Source organism: Brachyistius frenatus, unplaced genomic scaffold (genome assembly GCF_029030835.1).
Source record: "Brachyistius frenatus isolate BFR_SWC_R1_liver_20210118 unplaced genomic scaffold, ASM2903083v1 Contig_46, whole genome shotgun sequence".
NCBI classification, from domain to species: Eukaryota; Metazoa; Chordata; class Actinopteri; family Embiotocidae; genus Brachyistius; species Brachyistius frenatus.
The window spans coordinates 2,892,963-2,912,545 of record NW_027210645.1 but is presented as its reverse complement, the minus strand read 5'-3'; the positions used below and the strand labels follow the sequence as shown (position 1 = coordinate 2,912,545).

General features: G+C 41.8%; 1 protein-coding gene across 6 annotated transcripts in view; it reads right to left on the bottom strand.

Annotated features, from left to right (window-relative positions):
• The window catches only part of trioa (trio Rho guanine nucleotide exchange factor a), an 83,719-nt gene extending 71,022 nt beyond the window's left edge, over positions 1-12,697 (bottom strand). For all 6 annotated transcript variants that reach the window (XM_069703442.1, XM_069703443.1, XM_069703447.1 and 3 more), the window contains exon 1: positions 12,431-12,697. In XM_069703442.1, the coding sequence (XP_069559543.1) occupies positions 12,431-12,500 (70 nt within the window). In that variant the 5' untranslated portion in view covers positions 12,501-12,697. The remainder of the gene's footprint in view (positions 1-12,430) is intronic.
• Positions 12,698-19,583: the final 6,886 nt, after the last annotated feature.

Below are 19,583 nucleotides of genomic sequence, written 5' to 3'. Positions count from 1 at the left end.
TATGTGCTTACTTGCATACTGCAGACAGGAAGCATTAAAAATGCACGTGGCCAACTATCCAGAGAACCTCAGGACACGCACGGTTGAATCCACAGACATCAGCCCAAACAGAGCTGTAGCATATGTTTAACCCTTATCTAACCCTGAGCATTGTTTACTTTTAAGTCAAACATTAATAACTATTACTTAAACAGACTCTACTTGTAGCTTACATCTAACTTACAGGTGTTCATTTGATTATTAAAAGCATGCAGCTTCTTCTTTGGTGCTTGCATGCATAGGGGTAATTGGATCAGTGTCTGTGAACTAACCAGCCAGTTCTTCATTCCAAACAAAGCCGAAACATTAAATACATCACGAGATGTGCATTAGGAAATACACATCAGACAATCAGCTGAATCTTAAGCTAAATCAATGCAGATTGAATAAAGGGAATATATTAGTTCATTAAACATCTTTCTACCCAACCATGTTGTTGTCTGCCCTCACATGGGATCTCAGGTGTAACACGGCCCCTAAGATGAAACAGCCCGGCTCTGCTCTGAAAATCAAGACTAAAGGCCACTGCTTTAAACTGTTCCTCATTTTGCTCGGGCACTTCTGGGACCATCTCGAGGACCTCAGCGCTCCACAGTCTTTTGCTTTAAAGACACAAAAGGTCAGTGACTGTAATGTTTACAGTGGATCGATTTCTCTTCGTTACTGGCCTTTAGCACGAGAGAGGAAAAAAAAAAAAAGGGGGGGGGGGTGAAAAGTAGTCCGAGGCAGAGACCAAAAGAGAAAGTGAGCGGGATGGGGAGGGCAACAGTGAGATAGCAGTTTTGAATGCACTGGAGACCCAAAGAGAAAGGAGTACAATGGTCTTTCAGGACTTGTCCTAGTTTGGTTCACTCTCTCTCGGTCTCTTTCTACAAGCAAAAATAGGAGCAGAGACCGTTCAGGCAAATCTTTCACACTGATCCTAATCAATTGCAAGGTAATCCAATTCTTTTAGTGACCTCTTTCATTAACCAGTCTGAGCTCTGTTCACGCACGTTGGCACACAACTCCACACTCTCCTGATTATTTTTCCAAGGGCTGTCTCTCTCACTATCTTTGGATTTCACTGCTCTCCCCTCTCCTTTCTCTTTCACCTGCACTGAATGGACTTCCTTATTTCACTCTAACAGGACAATATAATCATTCACTCACCACGAGGCCTATTGTTTCTGCTCCTCTTGCAAGAATGCGTAAAGAAAATAGCTATCTGCGAACGTGATTTCACGGCAACTTGCAACCTGCATCCCCTCCGCCCTCTACCCTCCACTAAACCTCCAACGTACCTCCTGACTTCTCATTCTTCTCCATATTCTCTCCATTTTTCTCTTTGCCCCCGCGACTTGTTCCCCTCTCCTGTTCCACTTTGTTTGAAGAAGACGGTGGCGGGGCGGCAAATTTTCCCCAAGCTCACACCAATTAGCTACCTCGCCGGAGAAATTACAGAACGAGAGCACGGCAGATGAGAGACAAAAGTGGGACAAGCTCCTTTTTATAAACACACGGAGAGGCGAGAGGTTTGCATACGTGTGTGTGTGTGTGTGTGTGTGTGTGTGTGTGTGTGTGTGTGTGTGTGTGTGTGTGTGTGTGTGTGTGTGTGTGTGTGTGTGTGTGTGTGTGTGTGTGTGTGTGTGTGTGTGTGTGTACTGTATGTGTGTTTCCATAGTTCCTAAGAGGGAATTTAAAAAAGCCAAAAACTCTCATTTACACATCTAACAAAGACTCTAATAGTTCAATTCCCAGGCTAATGAGCTAACGGGTTATATTTGACGTTATTACATTATACTTTTAAGTAACTTGAATTCAATAGAGCAAAACACACTCAAAAGCTCTCTCCACTTCTTTTTTGGCTTCTTTCAAACTGACAGTAAATACCTATTTTTGTTTGTCCTGATTGACAGCTGTGTTACTGAATGAGAAATCTTGCGTTTTTGTTTGCACCATACCTACAACGTTGTTTTTAATGCATCCAAATGCAGCGTGTGATCCACCTTCGGTGTATATGAAGACCATATTGGCTCTTATCAGCTGGCCTTTGGTCTTATCTCGTCAGTATGTGGGCGGTAATCTGTGTGCCTGTCGGTGTAAGTGGTAAAGCCTCAGTGATAGCACGGGCCTTTTGCCGACCTGGTTTACATAGGCCTGTTCCTAAAGAAATAACATGGGTCAGACAGACTGACATGGTTGCCGTTGTTGCTATAGTGACAGACTGGAAAACAAGTCTGGATACAGAAAAGCGAGATAAAACATGCACCTATAGCAATAAAAGCAGTCTTTCTCCTGTAAATCATGTGCAACTGTTAAAATATCAGACCGCCTCTGAACTACACCACTGCTTTAGGCCAAAACTGTAACTATAACTGTTAAGTGCAGAAAGTTGGTAAACAATGCATGTTGTTATATTTGCATTCTGGCCTGAAGCCAGACGTATTTCTCTTCTGAATGCCAAGATGAATCAAAACCTGTCTTCCTGTGCTTGTCAGTGGTGCAGATACTAGCTTGATCTGCTAACGTTAGCATCCTTGCTACTTTCAGTAGATACAGATAAGGTGCTTTTAAAAAATACTGATCGTTTGGTCGGATTTTCAGAAGTTCAGGGACAGAAAAACATTTGTAAAAAATGTGTAACGTTTTGAAGCATTTTTGTTCCGTTAATTATCTTTGGTCTGAACTTGGCTTGAAATGAATGGCTTAATATTTTAGAAAAGCACTCTAGCTTTCCTGACCAGAGTTATATGACGAGGTTCATACCACTCTCACATCTTTCTGAAAAGCTTCTAAGAGACACTGAGCTTAGTTTAGCACAAAGACTGGAAGGGGGAACAGCTAAGTTGGCTCCGAAGGTACCAGCACCTCTACATTTTACAAACCAACATATTACAACTTGTTTCTTTAATCTGCACAAAAAAAATTCAGTTTAGCAAGGACAATGTGTCCTAAATGAATTATCTGGCAACTAGGAGAGAAAGACTCAGTCAACAAAAAGCCTATGAAACCACGACTTTCACATTTTAGTTTGTGTGTGGATTCAAATGAGAATATTTCCCAAAATCTCAAGAAAATGAGGTTTTAGTAGAAAGACATGTTAGGATTTCATGAAGCAAGGCATCAAAAAAGTACGGCAAAATCGAAACAACACAGACCATTTCCCTGGGTGTGTATAACTGTGCGATGATGCACAACAAAACCAACTTCTCACCTCCCTTGCTCCACCTCTACGCCCCCGTACAAAATCACACAAAAGCAAAGAGTAATCCCAGAGAATAAACACCAGATTAGATTAGGTCAGCGTGTATAATCCAATGAACTCTCACCTCTAACATGCCTAATGCGGTTAGAGCTCACAGCATCACAACCACAAACAGAGGCACGAACCTGTGCTGCTGCCACACAGTTCTGCTCTCAAACACATCATACATGTATACACTGTATATTCCTCTTTAAGATCTGTTATTAAACAGGTCTAGGCCACTCGGCTTTCCCACACACCTCCTGCTCACTATATGATTAATAACACAGACGTTCTGGTTCTCATAACATTGTATATTTTTACAGTGATTTACTAACATCTATGGAAATCTTATCAAGACGATTTTTGTAATGACTTCATTGCAGCATAACCAGACGTGCAGAGCCACTGGTATTCATCTCCCTTTTTTAAATGCTCCCCAAACTCGTCCTACCTCATTGGTAAGCTGTTACAGGCCGCTTTTCACATTGCCATGTACGGCACATCCAGAGAAAGACCAAACTTGTTTACAAGCATCTGACTATCGGGGGAGCGAATGCTGTTCCCTCTGAAATCGAATCTGCTGCTCATTGTTCTGGTTTTAGGGATTGTATTTCTGTGGTGCACCTAAAAGTTCACACTGACACCATATGGGCTTTGGGCTACAAAACAAACCCAGCGCTGCCATTGATTTGACTTCATGGCTTCTGATGGCTTCACTCACCGTATTCTGATTGAAAAATTACAGTGTTTAGTCGAGCCAGGCATCTGTGAGTCGGGTTTTTCCGACCATTCCTGCTGTGGACCCCAATCTGTGAGGTCACAACATTTTTCCCTCTTTTTATGTTACCATGTTAGTCCCTAAAATCTTGAATATGCATCCATAATTTTCCCATTTGCAACAATAGTTATAGATATATTGCTTCATTTGCATAGCGCAAGATGATTTTGCATCCGATTCCTTCCTTGTCTGCATTTATAAGTTTCCTTATCAGCTTTTAAGACCTCATAAAATGCTCCCATTCGTCCTCTCTCTGTTAGCGTCCAACCACTAAACTTAGTGTGGTTCAGACAGGAAACTATTACTGCCACCATGAGAAATTCACCTCCTGGCTCACCTCATGACATTAATTCAGCTAAGCGGGCAAACCTAGACTTTGCACACTGGATTACGTCACTGCAATGGCAAAGTAAACCTGACCCAGATGACCAGTGCTTACGAGCCTGTGATATGATACACAGAACAGCAGCAAATGCCTTAAGCAAGATGATGCACAGCACCAGCGTTGGCATTAAGTTTACCACAGAAGTTAGCTTGTAAACACAGTGCAGCATTTAGCAGGTAAAAAGCGGGAGTTAGTGGAGTCTAAAAGAGCTACAAGGAGAGCGAATAAGGAACTTACAGTCACGAGTTGGACAGACGGACAATTTGGAATGTATAAGTAGGAAACCGTTTGCTTATAAGTTCACTGTATCACTTCAAACGCAACACGTCTGAGGTGTGTTTACAGCTTGTTTTAGCTGTAGGGGTAATAAATATATCTATGAACTAGGGTTTATAGAAACTAAAGCCTGAAGGTTGGAGGTGCTCAAGTGCACCTTGTCAGTATTTTCTGAAGAGCCGTAATTTACTTGCTTTCTACTTTCCTCTCTGGTCTGTTGCTAGGTTTTAATATGGTTGTGTTGTGATTTGTAAGGTGGTCGTTTGTTGTTGGGAACCTGTATCGCTTTCAGGTGAAACTTTAAAAGGGTCCCATATTTTATTTTTTGCAACAAAAACCTTTTAAGCATAGTTTTATATCTACTCTCGTACGCCTTTCTAGGGAGCTTTACCAAGAACCTATGTCCGCATCTTTAAGGCACATTGATATTAATGACCCTCTCCTCTGATTGGCTGACTCTTTTCTGACACACGCTCAGACCAGCCACAGATTTTCTTCGGTCTTGTTGCTTGCTACATCCTGGATAGAATAACCACTTCATGTTTTCTTCCAGGTAAAAAGTTAGACGGTGGGTCCTGCTGAGGGCGGACATATGACATGAGCGTGAGGTGGTGACATCACAAACTCACAGAAGTCCAAACGGCACATTTGCTGAATACATGTTGTTTGCATTTGTCCTTCAGCTAAACGTTTTGACACTAACACAGTATTTATACAGCACCTCCACCTGCTTTATAAGCAAACAAGAAATGGACATTTGAATTTATACAATATAGGACCTTTAAGAGAGCAGAGTTTTTACCAAATGCTGTGCAGTAATAGTAGTGTTTACATCGTGATTTGTCAACTACAACTTCGGATGTTTTCCTTCCATTCAGGAAACACCTGTTTTATATTAAATGTGTCACAGGCTAAAAGCATGTTAATCCTCGTTAAGTGTCATTCTGCTTGCTGAATGAAGAAACCAGCAACACCTTGTTTGAATGCTAATGGTTTACCAAAACTCTGATCATATCGCAACAGTCTTCAACAGATGACAATTCAAACACTAGAATAAAAACACAATATCCTCCCACTCAAACTGACCTCACAGCAGATTCAGGGGGTCTGGCTTGCTCTGCTAGCTCTAATCTGCCTTTAAAATTTAATGTGCCTGCACCTGTTATAAAGCATGAGAAAGATGATGTGTTTACTTAACTACTCATGGGAAAATGAGGGCAATCTGAATTATTTACTCTGAAATTTTACAAACCGATTGATGTTCTCAGCAGTTACCCAGGAAAAACATGAGCATATTACACGGGGAGGTTTTTTTTTGGTACATGATGGTAAATTTGCTACAACAGGCGCAGCAGATGGTTATATTATTTGTAATACTTTCAGCTCCGAAAAAAACACATTTTATATGTTGATGAAATCCCCTTAAATGTCCATCCGTCCTTATCCACATGTACAGATGGGATGTTTTTGTCAGTGCCACTAATGGTTTCCAAGTGCCTGAGCCGCTGGTCCTGTTACTGTGTCCTCGGTGTTATATTTGTGCTTCATTTAACAGGATGAATGCCTTTCGAACTGAAACATTAAATTTTTAATGCCACAATAAAGGAAACAGTTCAAGTAGATGGAGTGTTGTTTTTTTATCCCTGTGTTTTAGCTTAATATCCAATGCTTTTCTAAAAAGCTTTTTACCCAGCCACGCATTTGCTTTTGATTGTAGCTGCCTCGCTAAAACAAAGGTCTCCTAACCATCATCTTTTCCTCCAGCTGGCTTCCATGTTTTATGCTCTCTTTTTGCACATTAGTACAGTTACTTTGAGGTGTGTGGGGGATCTGATAATTATGTGTGCATGAGTAAAAATGACCACGCGCTGTGGAGAAGCAAGGCTGATTGTCAGTACGCTGTGAGCATGACAATACAAAGCACAGGGTCAGTGTGAGCGGCACAACGGAGAGAGTGCTCCTGTGACTAAGTGTGAAAAGCTATCGGAGAACAGTGACTGCTGGTTTCACAAAGCCCCCTGTGCTGCGAACCACATGATGCCTGAGAGAAGAGAAGACTTCCTCTTGATTAATCAGCCTGAGCGTCTTACAGTGCGTCTCGGTTCAAATGCGCAGATTTTTGTACTCTGAAACATTTCTGATGCTGAATTTTAACCATTCAATGCTTTAAAGAGTAGCTGCACACAGTTTAATAATATAGACATTTATAGGCAGGAATGGATAAAATGATAATAAACACAGTTATGTATACAAGGGATGCAGTGGTCCTGCACTTCCTCTCTTTTGATAACTGCTTTTAATGTTTGCAGCTGCCGACACAAAGTATAAAAAATTATATATATAAATTATTACATTTTACAAATTATAAAATCAGAATACCTCTCTGCATGGCAGTAATCAGGATACTTTTTCTGTAAGGTAATTTGAGGTAGTACTCTGGTCCTAAAAAGAATGGATCCACCAAGACCAAATTAATATATCTAACAGAAGAAACATTTGTCATGGTGTAGACACAAAATTTGTTTGATTTTGGTTTGTTCCATCATGACCAAAGCTTGAGCTAACTAATGACTTCAGTACCTTTGTCAATACCAAAAAAAAAGCCATATTGGACCAGTAAATCTGTCCCTTTAACACATCTTGGTTGGATCAGACCATTGTGGATGATGTTGCAAATGAATAAGCAAAACTTCAACACTTATATATTAGATTTGCATGTTTTACACCAACATGATACAGTAAACTGAGCGCATAATACCAAAAAGTCTTAATTAAAAATCCTAATAATGACCTAAATATTAGAAGTATAGAGCAGCCTAAATCTCTGGAGTCACAGAGCATAAGTGTGGAAGTTCAGCTGACAGGTCATTATACTATTCAGCTCATTAAAACATTTGTCACAGTGCCTCTGAAAGGAGACCTACAAAACAACCCCGGTGATGTCATCATTAGGGCTACAACATGTAACTAATATTTTCATTATTGATTAATCTAATGATCATTTTCCTCAATCAATCTATGAGCCATTTGGTCTTGAAAATGTCCGAACATGGTGAAAGCACAAGGTGCAGCCTGAACCCGTCTCGTTTTGTCCTGACCTTCCTGATTGAAGTGCGTTACTAACTTGTTTTAAAGCAGAAGGGTTTTTAGCCAATTGGAAATCTAAGCTCAAATACAATGTTTCATGTAACTGTCAGTTTCTCTACAATAAGAGTTTATGGGCAACCTATCACATAAAAAATAAGTAAATAGTCTATGTTATCAAAAAAGAGGCAACAAACATAGCCTTCATTCACTGCTTTGCATTGATCTATGATGTACCGATCCTCCTGTTTACTTCCAGCCCATAAACATGAGATGAATCAGAAATCTGCTTTGTACAGCATTAGGCTGTAGCTTCTGCTCTGCGTCTGACTTGGCAGCTTTAAGCCCAGAGGAAACCTTTACTGAGGGACCTCAATCAGTCTCCCATCTCCTGGATCAATATCCATTAGTCTCAGAGTGCATGTATGCGCGCATGTGTGTGTGTGTGTGTGTGTGTGTGTGTGTGTGTGTGTGTGTGTGTGTGTGTGTGTGTGTGTGTGTGTGTGTGTGTGTGTGTGTGTGTGTGTGTGTGTGTGTGTGTGTGTGTGTGTGTGTGTGTGTGTGTGTGTGTGTGTAGATCTCATCCTGGGTGAATGGGCCTGAGTCATAAATGCCAGCTCTGGATCAGATTTCTTCCTCGCTCTCTCCTGCTTGTCTGTTTCACTCGTTTTCTTGCACAAACACACGTACACAGCGATGCTCATTCAAAACACACAGCCCAACCTTATGAACGGCCTCTGAACGCTCATTCACGACGGCCCCGGTTGGGGAGGACTGTAAATTTTCCGCTGTGAATATTACCCTACATTACCGACAAGTAATAACTGTGTGAAATCAACACTAAATCAGTCTGTTAGTCATCAGTGTAGCCAAAGATATGTTTGGAGTGGAATAACTTGATGATTGACAACATGCCACAACAAAACTCCCCGTTTCAGAGCTCTGAGGCCGAGGTATTAATTCCAGTCTGGGAGACAGGGGGAAAGTTTTTTTTTTTTTAGTTTTTTTTAGTTTTTTTTTTTATTAGTTGTCATTTTGCATCAGGACACAGAGGCCTAACACGACGCAACAGGAATAAGGGAGGGAGGAAAACATAAAACAGACATTGGCAAATGAAAGTTCAGGCGGCAGGCAGGCAGACGGACAGACAGAGGGGAAAGAAAGCAAAGAGAGAAGACATGGGGAAAGACAAAGAGACCAAATGCCGAAGGACGGAAAAAGAGATGAGGATGGAGCTGGGGACGGAGGGGAGTCAAAAAAAAAAGAAGAAGCGTAGCCTGTGGCAAGACACTCAAACCCCTGCATGTCAGAACAAGATTCCCAGATCTATGAAGAGGAAGTTCACAAGCAAAATAAAAAGGAAGGGAGCCCGAACACAACACTCAAACCTCCCTACTGGCTTATTGTGCAAAGACAGTGGTGGGCGATCTATACGTAGGCCTATATTGGTTTCACTACAGGTTTCACTACTGGGAAGACTGATTCAGAACAAGACAAGGGTGCACCACTAAGAAACATGTTTGAGTCAGATAGCACACAAATACAGTACAAGCTGGGGTTGAGAAAACCTTGTGCAAAATATGTAAGAGTAAGACAAGTGTAGTTTCACCAAAGGCAAAAACCCTCAACACCCACACTTTTGTAACTGGACACTGCTCTCCGTTTGCAGCAACAATCTAATTACTGTTAGTTCAAATCCTGGCTCCTGTTTATAGTAAATATCTGACCGTAGTTATAATGATCTCATCCACTAGGTGGTCTTGTCAATCACTGTCCTGTTGACATCAGCACAACCCTGCAAGAGCCACAAAATCGGGTGGGGTGGTCGAACAGCACCGAAGCAGCATCTAAACAGTACGCACAGATCAACAGTAACACCAGAGAAAAACTGGACTGTTGAGCACAAAGTCCTGCAGTTTGTGACTCCAGCACAGTCAGTGAAACATAACTCAATCAGAGCTGAGCGCATGTGAAGAACAGACGCATGCGCTCCTCAGGGATCTTCATATAAGATAGTGGCCATGTTTATGCTCCACTTACACAAGTTGGGTAACTGTTAAGTTGAGGCTGAGATTGTGGTTAACATTAACCGTAGGTCAAATACAGGTTTTTTTTTTTTTTATTAATTGTGGTTGAGGTAGGTGTTTGAATATAGGCAGGACTTTAATCTCTGTCCATTACTGTGATAATTAAGAGGACACATCAGGTACAGACTGTCCTGAAATTTAAGTGGCACTAGTGCAAAAATATTCTTGTGATTTAACAATGCCAGCTGCAGATAGCAGACTGAAATGTTCATTCATTATCTTTCAAGTGTGTGTGTGTGTTGTTGTTTTTTTTTTTATCTACAGAGGCCGATTTGTTTTCATTGTTCCCTCTATTAATTCAGGAGTGGCAGCTTGGAAAATAATATAAGTGCAACAAACGCTAAGTATCCGTGTCATTGCTTCTCTCAAACAAACAAATAAAGTTAATATATGATTGAAGAGCTTTATTGGTAAATAATGGTCTGAATAAAACTGCAGCAGATGGAGCTTGTGGTAATAAGAAGGAGGCGCATATCTAAAAAATGTAATTATACAACAAATTAGCAACAGATCTGATGAACAGAGCGAAGCCGAATGGCTGCAGCTGTGCACCATCAACAAAACATGCAAAGTGCGGTTGCAAGAAGAGTTACAGGATGCTCCTCGCCTCTCCTTAAGAGGAAGCCATCAGGGCGGCTCAATACAGATACTGAACTTCCCTCTGTGGCTTATTATCTCAGTAGACACAAAACCACAGGAGCCAGAGGCTGAGTGTCAATACTCTGCATTCACATCCTTGTTTACAGCCCTTTAACTGTACTTCAAAATCTCGGTCCTACCCATGACGGTGGCTTGTATTAGTATCCTCTGCGCTTCATTTTTTTTGGCCATATATCACCATTTTATAACAGAGTATCACACACTTACTTACACACATCCTAAAAAAAAAAATTAAAAAAAAATCCTAGTAAAAATGTACTCGTAAATAGCATTACACATAAACTAAACAACCAGCAGTTGGTTAATTGAGAGACGTGTTCATAAATACATGTAAGCCGTCATTCTTAGAGGCTACCAAAGCAGGTGGATTTAGTTGGGGGGCAGACACCACATCAAGTACTGGATCTAACTCCCCGTCTGCAGCCAGTGAACTGAGCTGGAAAGGTTATCTGGTGTCCCAAGTGCTCAGCAGCTTTCTTCAGCCCTCTGCCCATCCACCACCACCACCACCACCATCTCATCTTCAACTGCAATCACAACGCATCGGTCCTATCTGATGTCGTCGGTGGGGGGGGGGGGGGGACACGGACCCCGACACGTGTTTCCCACCGTGCTCAGTCCGCCGGGTGGAATAAGACTTTATATTTACGCGACCACCTAAGTCGCCGAGATTCAGCTTTAAGAGTCGTCGCTGCAGCCGATGAGCCACCTCTGCAGGCCCGTGTTGGACTTCAGCAGTCCGAGCCGACGCTTTAATCCTCAGCGTTGAAGGAGACGCGGCCGGGTGGCATCTCCCCGAGTGAGAAGACAACAACCGCTTCACAGTACGTGAATGTGGTGATGTTGTACGAGCAGACCATAATATGGACACACACACACACACACACACACACACACAAGGGCCTTGAGAGCAACGTTACAAAACCAGCTTCGGTGCCACGCCGTGTATTGTTTACATAGCTCGCGCGGCGGTGCTATTTAATCGAGGGTGTGTGTGGGGGGAAAACAACAAACCACGAGTCGCCCCAATCCGAAACAAGACGCGCAATGTTTGTGTTTCTACTTTAAACACTAATAAAAAAATAATTTAAAAAACAAAAGGTGTTGAAGACGCCACGCCAGCTTTGTCAACTCACTGCCAAGCTAGCCGTGCTAATCGAGCTAGCAGACAGGGCTAGCAACGGAAGCTAATGTTGGAAAATGGGAAGTTGCGCGAGGAGCCCATTGTCGGACAGTCCTCCTTTTCTCATAGAAATACGGTCATTGTACTGTTTTTAAACAAAAGCTATATCACCCATATACCATTTTAACATCGTGTTTAACAACAAAAAAAGTGTTTTGTTTGGTTTTTTTTGACCCAAATATCTCGGACTACAGCTGGACTGAGGATAGACATTTGCGGTCGCTGTTTTTCTTTCCCCCGAAGTCAAACTCACATTTTACATCCACAGTTTGACAACAGATCTCATTGTGAAGCGAGTTGAAGTCGAAGCGTGTCGAGAAGAAGAAGAAGAAGAAGAAGAAAACACAAGTCTGCTGCGCCGTGAGGGGAAAGTCAAAGGAGAGCTGCACAAATGTAGGAGACCTGTCCGGAGATGGAACTCGGACAGTTAGCACTCCAGCTAACGTTGCCTGGCTACAGTGTCGGGAGCTCTCAGGTGATTTCCTCAACCGTGTCAGCCATTGTTGTCAGCAGCGCTTCGTTTATCACCATAACTGTGAAACTCGTGTGCTTAAAGCCTCTCGTGTCGTTGACAACACGGACGGACGGACGGACGGACGGAGGGGGGGGGGGGGGGGACAATGTCCCTCCCGGAGCTGGAGGAGCGAAGGGGAGCAGCTCTCGGCGGAGCTCAGCCCGACCTCCCCCCCGCCCTCCTCGGGGGTCTTACCGGTCTTGAAGAACGCCTCGATGTCGCCGGCGTCCCTCGCGGTCTCCTCCGCTCCTTCCCCGGAGCTCATGGCTGCCAAAACCCGAACCCGGAGCTCAGTATCTCCCAAATAGATCCCCCCCCCTCCCCCCGGAAAACGGACAAAAAAGACGGCGCGCGGTCACTCCTGTCCCGACGAAAGCGTCATGAAAGCCACGCGGACGGGTACGGGGGGACTCGGAGACGCTAGCTGTGCCATCTGCAAACCTCCATTTTGGGGGGGGGGTTGGAGGGGTGGAGGGTGGGTGGAGGGGAGGGTAGCGTAATTGGAAACGATCGGCCGGGGGGCACCGGGTTCCTCCTCGGGAGTGGAGCCGAGGGGAGAGTCGCCGGAGCGCGCTGGTGAGGAGGAGGAGGAGGAGGAGGTGGGGGTGGGGAGGGGAGGGGAGGAGGGGCTGGGTCGCTGCTCCGTGGATCTCCGGGAGCTTTCGGAAACGGAGCAGACGGAGGGTCATCAAAGATGTTAGCGCGATCAGGTCCCAGTGAAATGTCGGACATTCAAAACCTCAGGAACAAGGAAGAGGAAGTCGTACATGACAGACATGACAGGAAGAGTCTCACGATGCGACGCTCCGTTGGGGGGGGAGCTAGTTTTAACGGGACGAAAACAACAACAAGCGGTGATTCTGGTGTTGCTGGTTGTGGAAGTGATTTGTCCGTAATAAACTGGGATAATGTTTAGTCACTCGTGTTCAAAGAGAAGTAAAGTGTCCCGGGTACAACCCAAACAGAAAAGGTCAGCTGTTCGATCGAGGTTCCGTCATGGTTCTCTGTTCTCAGTGGTCTAAGCTGTGTCACTGGCGCCATCTGCTGGTTGAGACTGGAACTGATGTTCCTGCTCAGCCGTCCGAGTGATGATGATGTGAAGATCAGAAATTTATGTTTTATTTAGGATGTTTATCAAATTAATTTCCCGTGCAAATGATTTTGCCCCACAGCTCATAATATGGCTGGTTGACCAGCTGTTACAGAAACCATCCTGTATTAGAAACTATTCAGCTTCCTGAAGACACCATCATTGAATCCCTAAGGAAACCCAAAGTGTTCAATATTAGATAGATACATGTAGATAGATAGATAGGACATTATTGAAAAAAATCAAATCAGTAAATTCATACAAATGTGTAATTTGTGTGATTTAAATTATGAAATAAATGTAGCATTAATCTTATTTCATTCTGCTTCTCCTAAAAATAACACTTATCAAAGGATAATACGGTGTAATCATATTAATCAGTCATTTGCTGCTACATTTTTATATCGCATTTATATTAATGAGGGTACACCAAATATCCTCTCAGTTTAACAAAATAATTAAAACAAAATGGATCAAACAAATGTTCCTGATGGCAGCAGGGCTGTAGACTGTATTAGTATAAATAATAAATGACTTGATAACCCTGAATGTGAGTGTAAAACAACCATTTGTTAAAAAAAAATAAATTGTGAAATAAATATAGACTTATAGAAGGGGTATTTTCTAATAAAAAGAGCTGGAGTAAAGAAAAAAAAAAAGGTAATAAATATTATTTGTATTATTAGATCATAGCTTGAGCTGGCAATACAACACTACGCTGTAGTGTGAGCAGCATCCAAGATTATTATGATGCTATTTACTTGTGACTTTGATTACACACACTTGATATTTTTGCATGTCTTTGCCAAAAATCGATTGCTCGTCTCCAGCATGTCCAGAACTCAGGCGTTTGAGGCCTGATCAAGATCACTCCTGTTTTGGCTTCTTCACACCGGCTTCTATCGTGTTCTGTTATTGATTTCAAGATCTTATTGATTACTTTGAAGGCTCTTCATGGCCTTTCTCTCAGTCACATTACTGACCTTTTAGTACCATAGGAGCCAGTAGAGCGCTTGAGATCCTCAGGCAGAGGTCTGTTAGTGGACCGAGGGTTACAGTCAGGGCACCGAGGCTGTGGAACGACCTGTCTGGGGAAATCATATATATATTTAGGTTCCTTCTTATAACCTAATTTGATCAGAGTTCATGCTGACTTTATTTCACTTTATCCAGTGAACCTTGATGAGGACTTTGTCCATCAATCTGGATCCAATCCACTCTGGCCTTTCAAGTCTTCGAGCAATTCTTTGTCAGGGAGTTCAAAGGTTTCCAGCATAGCCTCTCTGTGGGTGGCAGGACTACCGCATATGTGACTATAAAGCCTGGGTGTCATCGCCTTTCATCAGGTTATACCGCTCAAGCATTAGTGATAATAGCTGGTCTGAAATGTTTCATGACTGTAAAAGAAGGGTCAGGTTGGCTGAAACGACCCTCTGAAACCCCTCTTGGGGTTCAGAGATTTTTAGCATTTGTCTCTCGGCCTTCCAATTTGTCTGGTTGTAGATTGTAGTATTAAGGTAACATCCTCAGATGTCTCCTCTCCCAAGGCTAATCACCATAGTGGTATAGGACTGCGAGGACCAGGCCGAACTCCATCATGCCCACTGCCACTTTTGTACTTGGTCCATCTTGGAGAGCGATGTTTCTGCTTGGCAGCCATCATAGTCTTTACTGATGCTTTGTGCTTTAAGTTCAGGCATTTTGTCAATTTTCCACCAGGTTTATGCACAATGGCTGGCTTGATTTTTAATCCAAGAGAATATATGCCTTGGTACACATGCCCGCAACACCCCTGAGCTGGAGGAAGGAGAATCCCAGAACCGGGATGATTTTACCTGGGACATCTGCTTCTGGTGTGATCTTGCAAAGGAGAACCTTCTCCCTTATTTCAGCGTTGTTGGATCATGACCCATCTAGGCGGGTCATGTAGTAATGTAACTTGGTTTCGTCACGCCCTGATCCATGGCAGGCGAAGATCGCCGACCATCTCTTCCTGCAGTTTTCCCCAGGACGATAGCTTCCCCAACCATCATACTGATAACGGCATTTTTTTTATGATCTTCGGCCAGATGTCTGATGTCATCTTGTTGGAATCTGGTCCCAGCTTTTTGCAGGTCCAATGGAGGAGCTGAGGGCGCCCCCTTCTGGGAGTTGACTGTTGTTTTACTGTTTTACGATGCAATCATACTAAAACCAAAGGTCAACAACAATACAAACCCTAATACAAAACAAAAACTCAAACAAATATAAAAAATAAAGGGTCTAAAGATTCTTGGATTTCTGTCCAAACTACTACAAACTTTATCCCCCAAAATTCCATTAATACATTTTAATGCTATAGTATGAATTTTCCCCCATAATTTGGACGATGACTTTTTTTTTTTCATATTTCGCACAGAGCTATTGTATGACAGTGGTGCAGTGGTTAGAGCAGTTGTCTCAGTGAGATGTAACTGGGTTCGATCCCCACTTGAGGCATGCATGTCAGTTCAAAAAAAGGTCATACTCCAAAAAGTGCTAAAAAAAAATTCATAGTGTATGTTGTCCAAAATATTCAAAAAAAAGTCATGTCGTCCAAAAAGTGACCCAAAAGTCATTTTTGTATATAGTATAGCCAGGGCTAAGTTTGATGTTTTGCCATAACACAGGAAGTTAATGTTTAAGGTTTTTAGTTTCATGAAGACATTTTATAGAAACTTTCAGCTCCAGTTATCTATTTAAATTATATGCCACAGAAGCTGTCATTTTATATTTTTAAGCTGTTCAGCTATCACTCGAGATCAAAGCTGACTGCCGAAAGTTTCATGTTTTTGGTTATTTGTGATATTATAATAATTATTACGTTCATATGACCCCTATATTCAAAGAATAAAAACTTTGCACCCTGGTATTAATTTTCCAACGTTACATGTGCAGTAAAATTACAAGTTGATAGTAGTGAGAACAGAAAACAGGAAAAACTGGCATACTTGATGTAGAACTGGCCGGATCTCTTGAACGGACAGAGAAAGGTAATATCTCTGTTGCATGTAATCATGCAGACTCAAGTCCAAGAGCTCAAAATCAAGACAAATGGATTTTCCATGGAAGAAGGAACCTTTCCATCTCACCAAATTGCGTTTGTCAGGATGCAGAGTCTTCGGCTGGTCCAGAATTTTAATCTGTGGGAGAGATTAAAGGTTACATTTGTGCTGTTTGCTGTCACCTAAAAGACAATCTGGATGGTAATAATTCATGATGGATAGATGAAAAGATGTAATATTTGAACATGCACATTTAAGATTTAGTTTGAATAAATTGACAGTTTGTGCTCTACCTCTTCCATTGCTTGTTGATAGAAGATGTTATATATTGGGGTCGTCTTTGTTTATTTTGATGGGTATCAATATATATCCATATAAAATATATCAATATCTAATTTCTTCCCTTTCAATTTGTTGAAACATAATGTAATTAATACAATAATAAATAATGAAATTAACATAGGTAGTAAATAAACAAAAACTAAAAACCTTTAGTAATATTGACAAATGATTTTAAGTGGTTGGAAATAGATAACGTTATAATTGTTAGTTATATATTTTTTGTATGTTTAACTTAAAAATTACGCAACTTGTGAACTTAAAGTTATATTTGTATACAACGTGTTTAGTTTCACACTGTGTAAAAACTTGAACGGATCTCCACACTATTTTCTTTCTATATCCTTGTGAACCACTGGCCACATAGACATGCATGAAAAACAGATACAAACCTTTAACACTTAACTGGAGAAGGAAAGATGAAGTATGTTAACTACACCTAAACATTATGTAGAAGCATACATTCTACATTCATTATTATATTATCCAGACATATAGTCACACTGGAAATCAAATATTTGCAGATACAGACCGCCTCATATATACTGATTGGAAAACAGAAAAAACAAAAGCAGCCATGGCTTTTCACAGCAGACTTGACAGAATATCTTTACATTAAAAGCTGTTTTTTCAATGTTTCTTACCTGGATTTTAGTTCACCGTGGCCCACCATGAGAAGTATGTCTTATATTAAATGGGATGTGTTCATTATAGTCCTTGGTTGGTTGAGATGCAGTGCGTATGCATGTTTTACTGGCTTAATGTTAATGACTGAAAAAAACAGCTCCTACGCAAAGGCCAGAGCTATAACTTGTCAATCAGAGAGAAACAACTGAGGGTTTGTCCATGGTTTGTAAATAATATTCCCCATTGAAACTCGGTTTTGAATCCCAGTTGGGGTGAATATTAAGGTGTAACCGTTTTACTTTTTGACCCACTCAATCATTTATGGATTATAAATCCATATTTAACTTTTGTTTCTGAATTTTGAGACTTGTTTTCATACGAATATATATATATTTTTTTACTAATAAGTAAAATGCAGTGTCTTATATGTTTTTTTCTTTTGTTTATGTAAAATAACAGTCAAGGTTTTTCTGGGGAATTTTTATTTAAATTATGCTTTAATAAAAACTGAGGATTCCAACTAAAACAAACTGTATGTAAATATGAATAAAAATAATAATTATATTAAACTTTCAGACCCTTGATCACAAAACTTAACTATTTACATGCAAAGTGAAAAATAATTTGAACAATGCCAGTTGGATTGACATAACAAAGGTTTAAGACATTAAACTTCTGAAAAAAATGCCTATGCAAGAATGAAATTGAAACAGGCTGAAGCATTTTATGATTGTGCCAGTTTAATAAATGATTAAAATGTAAGAAAAAATATACATCCAAAACCAGGTAACTATAGCTAAAATGAGGGAAATCATTTCCCCTTTCTGCTGCCTATCTCTTCCTCACAGCCTTATAACAGGAATACTGACGAAAAAGTTATCTCAGTGAGTCGTCCTCTCGGCCGGATGCAGGAACAGCGCTCAGACTGGACAGTAGACATATTTCCCTGCAGCACCAGGGAGACCAGCTTGTATATGTAGACTCTGTGGGCCTTGTTTGAGGAGATTTAGCAGAACCTGTACGGGCTCTATGGTCTTTCCCTTTTCCCGCTCATTTCTTATCCATCTTGACTCTCTGGTGTGGCCCTCTGCTGCATAACTCTGGTATACCTTTGCAGAGCAGTAGAAGTGCTTCCCCTTCCCGGACTGATAGAATAAATAAATGGTGGGCCATCAGCAAGGTAACGTGACTTTGCCTGGCCACAAGTAAGACAGTTCTTTGATGAGAAAAGGCAGCAACAGCGACAAACGGAGAGGACAGTCTGATTCACCATTTGTTCAGTCACAGTCTGAGTTAGAGGGATCTTCTGGGACTTACTGGGTGGATTCACTGGAGCAGGTGGGAGGGTTACCACTGGACCACTTAGATCCAGAACACACTGGCCGCGTGGTGTGTGCGTTACCTCAGATGCACATCTCAGCTGCGGCTTGTAGACGGTAGGAGCAGTCACTTTACCGGCGGTAAGGTAAGGTTCTCACTTTCTCCTGAGGAGCATCTGGCCGTTCAGATTTGAGATCATTTGAAATATTCCAGCCATGACCCCTTTAATCAATGAAGTAGCCAAATGTGGCAGAAGGTAGCCAAGTTATGATAAAGACACATTTTGGTGGACTACCGTGAGTTGTTGTGGTTCGATAAATTATCATGCACATGGACAGAATTGTCATTGCTTAGAAAATTATAAATAACCTAATAAAAAGATGTGATGTGTCGGACAGACAGCCGATTTGAGCTGATGAAGGTTAATGATTTATTTAAAGGGGGTCTGTTATTGTTTCACGGGACTTTAGAGGCAAACTTTCCCCCCCAGCATCTTTTCTGCTGGTGTGAAACATTTTTTTTGAGGGAAACCGGAGCACACGGAGAATAACCCGTGAAAACGCCCTAACCCTAAACCCTGACCTCTAACCCCTAACTAAACATTAAACACTAACTAAACACTAAACACGGTACCCCTGCACTGCCTCTGTGTTCTTTGACAGAGGTCCTTGCAAAGATAGATGAACCAGCAGGTGTGTGTTTTCACTGAGCCTGCTTCTGCTTAAGATGTTTGTACTTGCGGCGCTGTGCTGGTGTCACGGATTTCTTAAACCGTCTCCACAGAGTAACTTTTGCTATTTCAGAGACTTCCGCTGGACGTCGTCCTCTGACGTGGACCCCTGTGAGACGACCTCGGGCTGGTGGTTGACGGAGTACTTCAGCTGTTTCGTTAGCTCCTCCACCTTCCTTGTCATATTCTGATTGTCCAGTCACAGTATCTGTTGTTGTC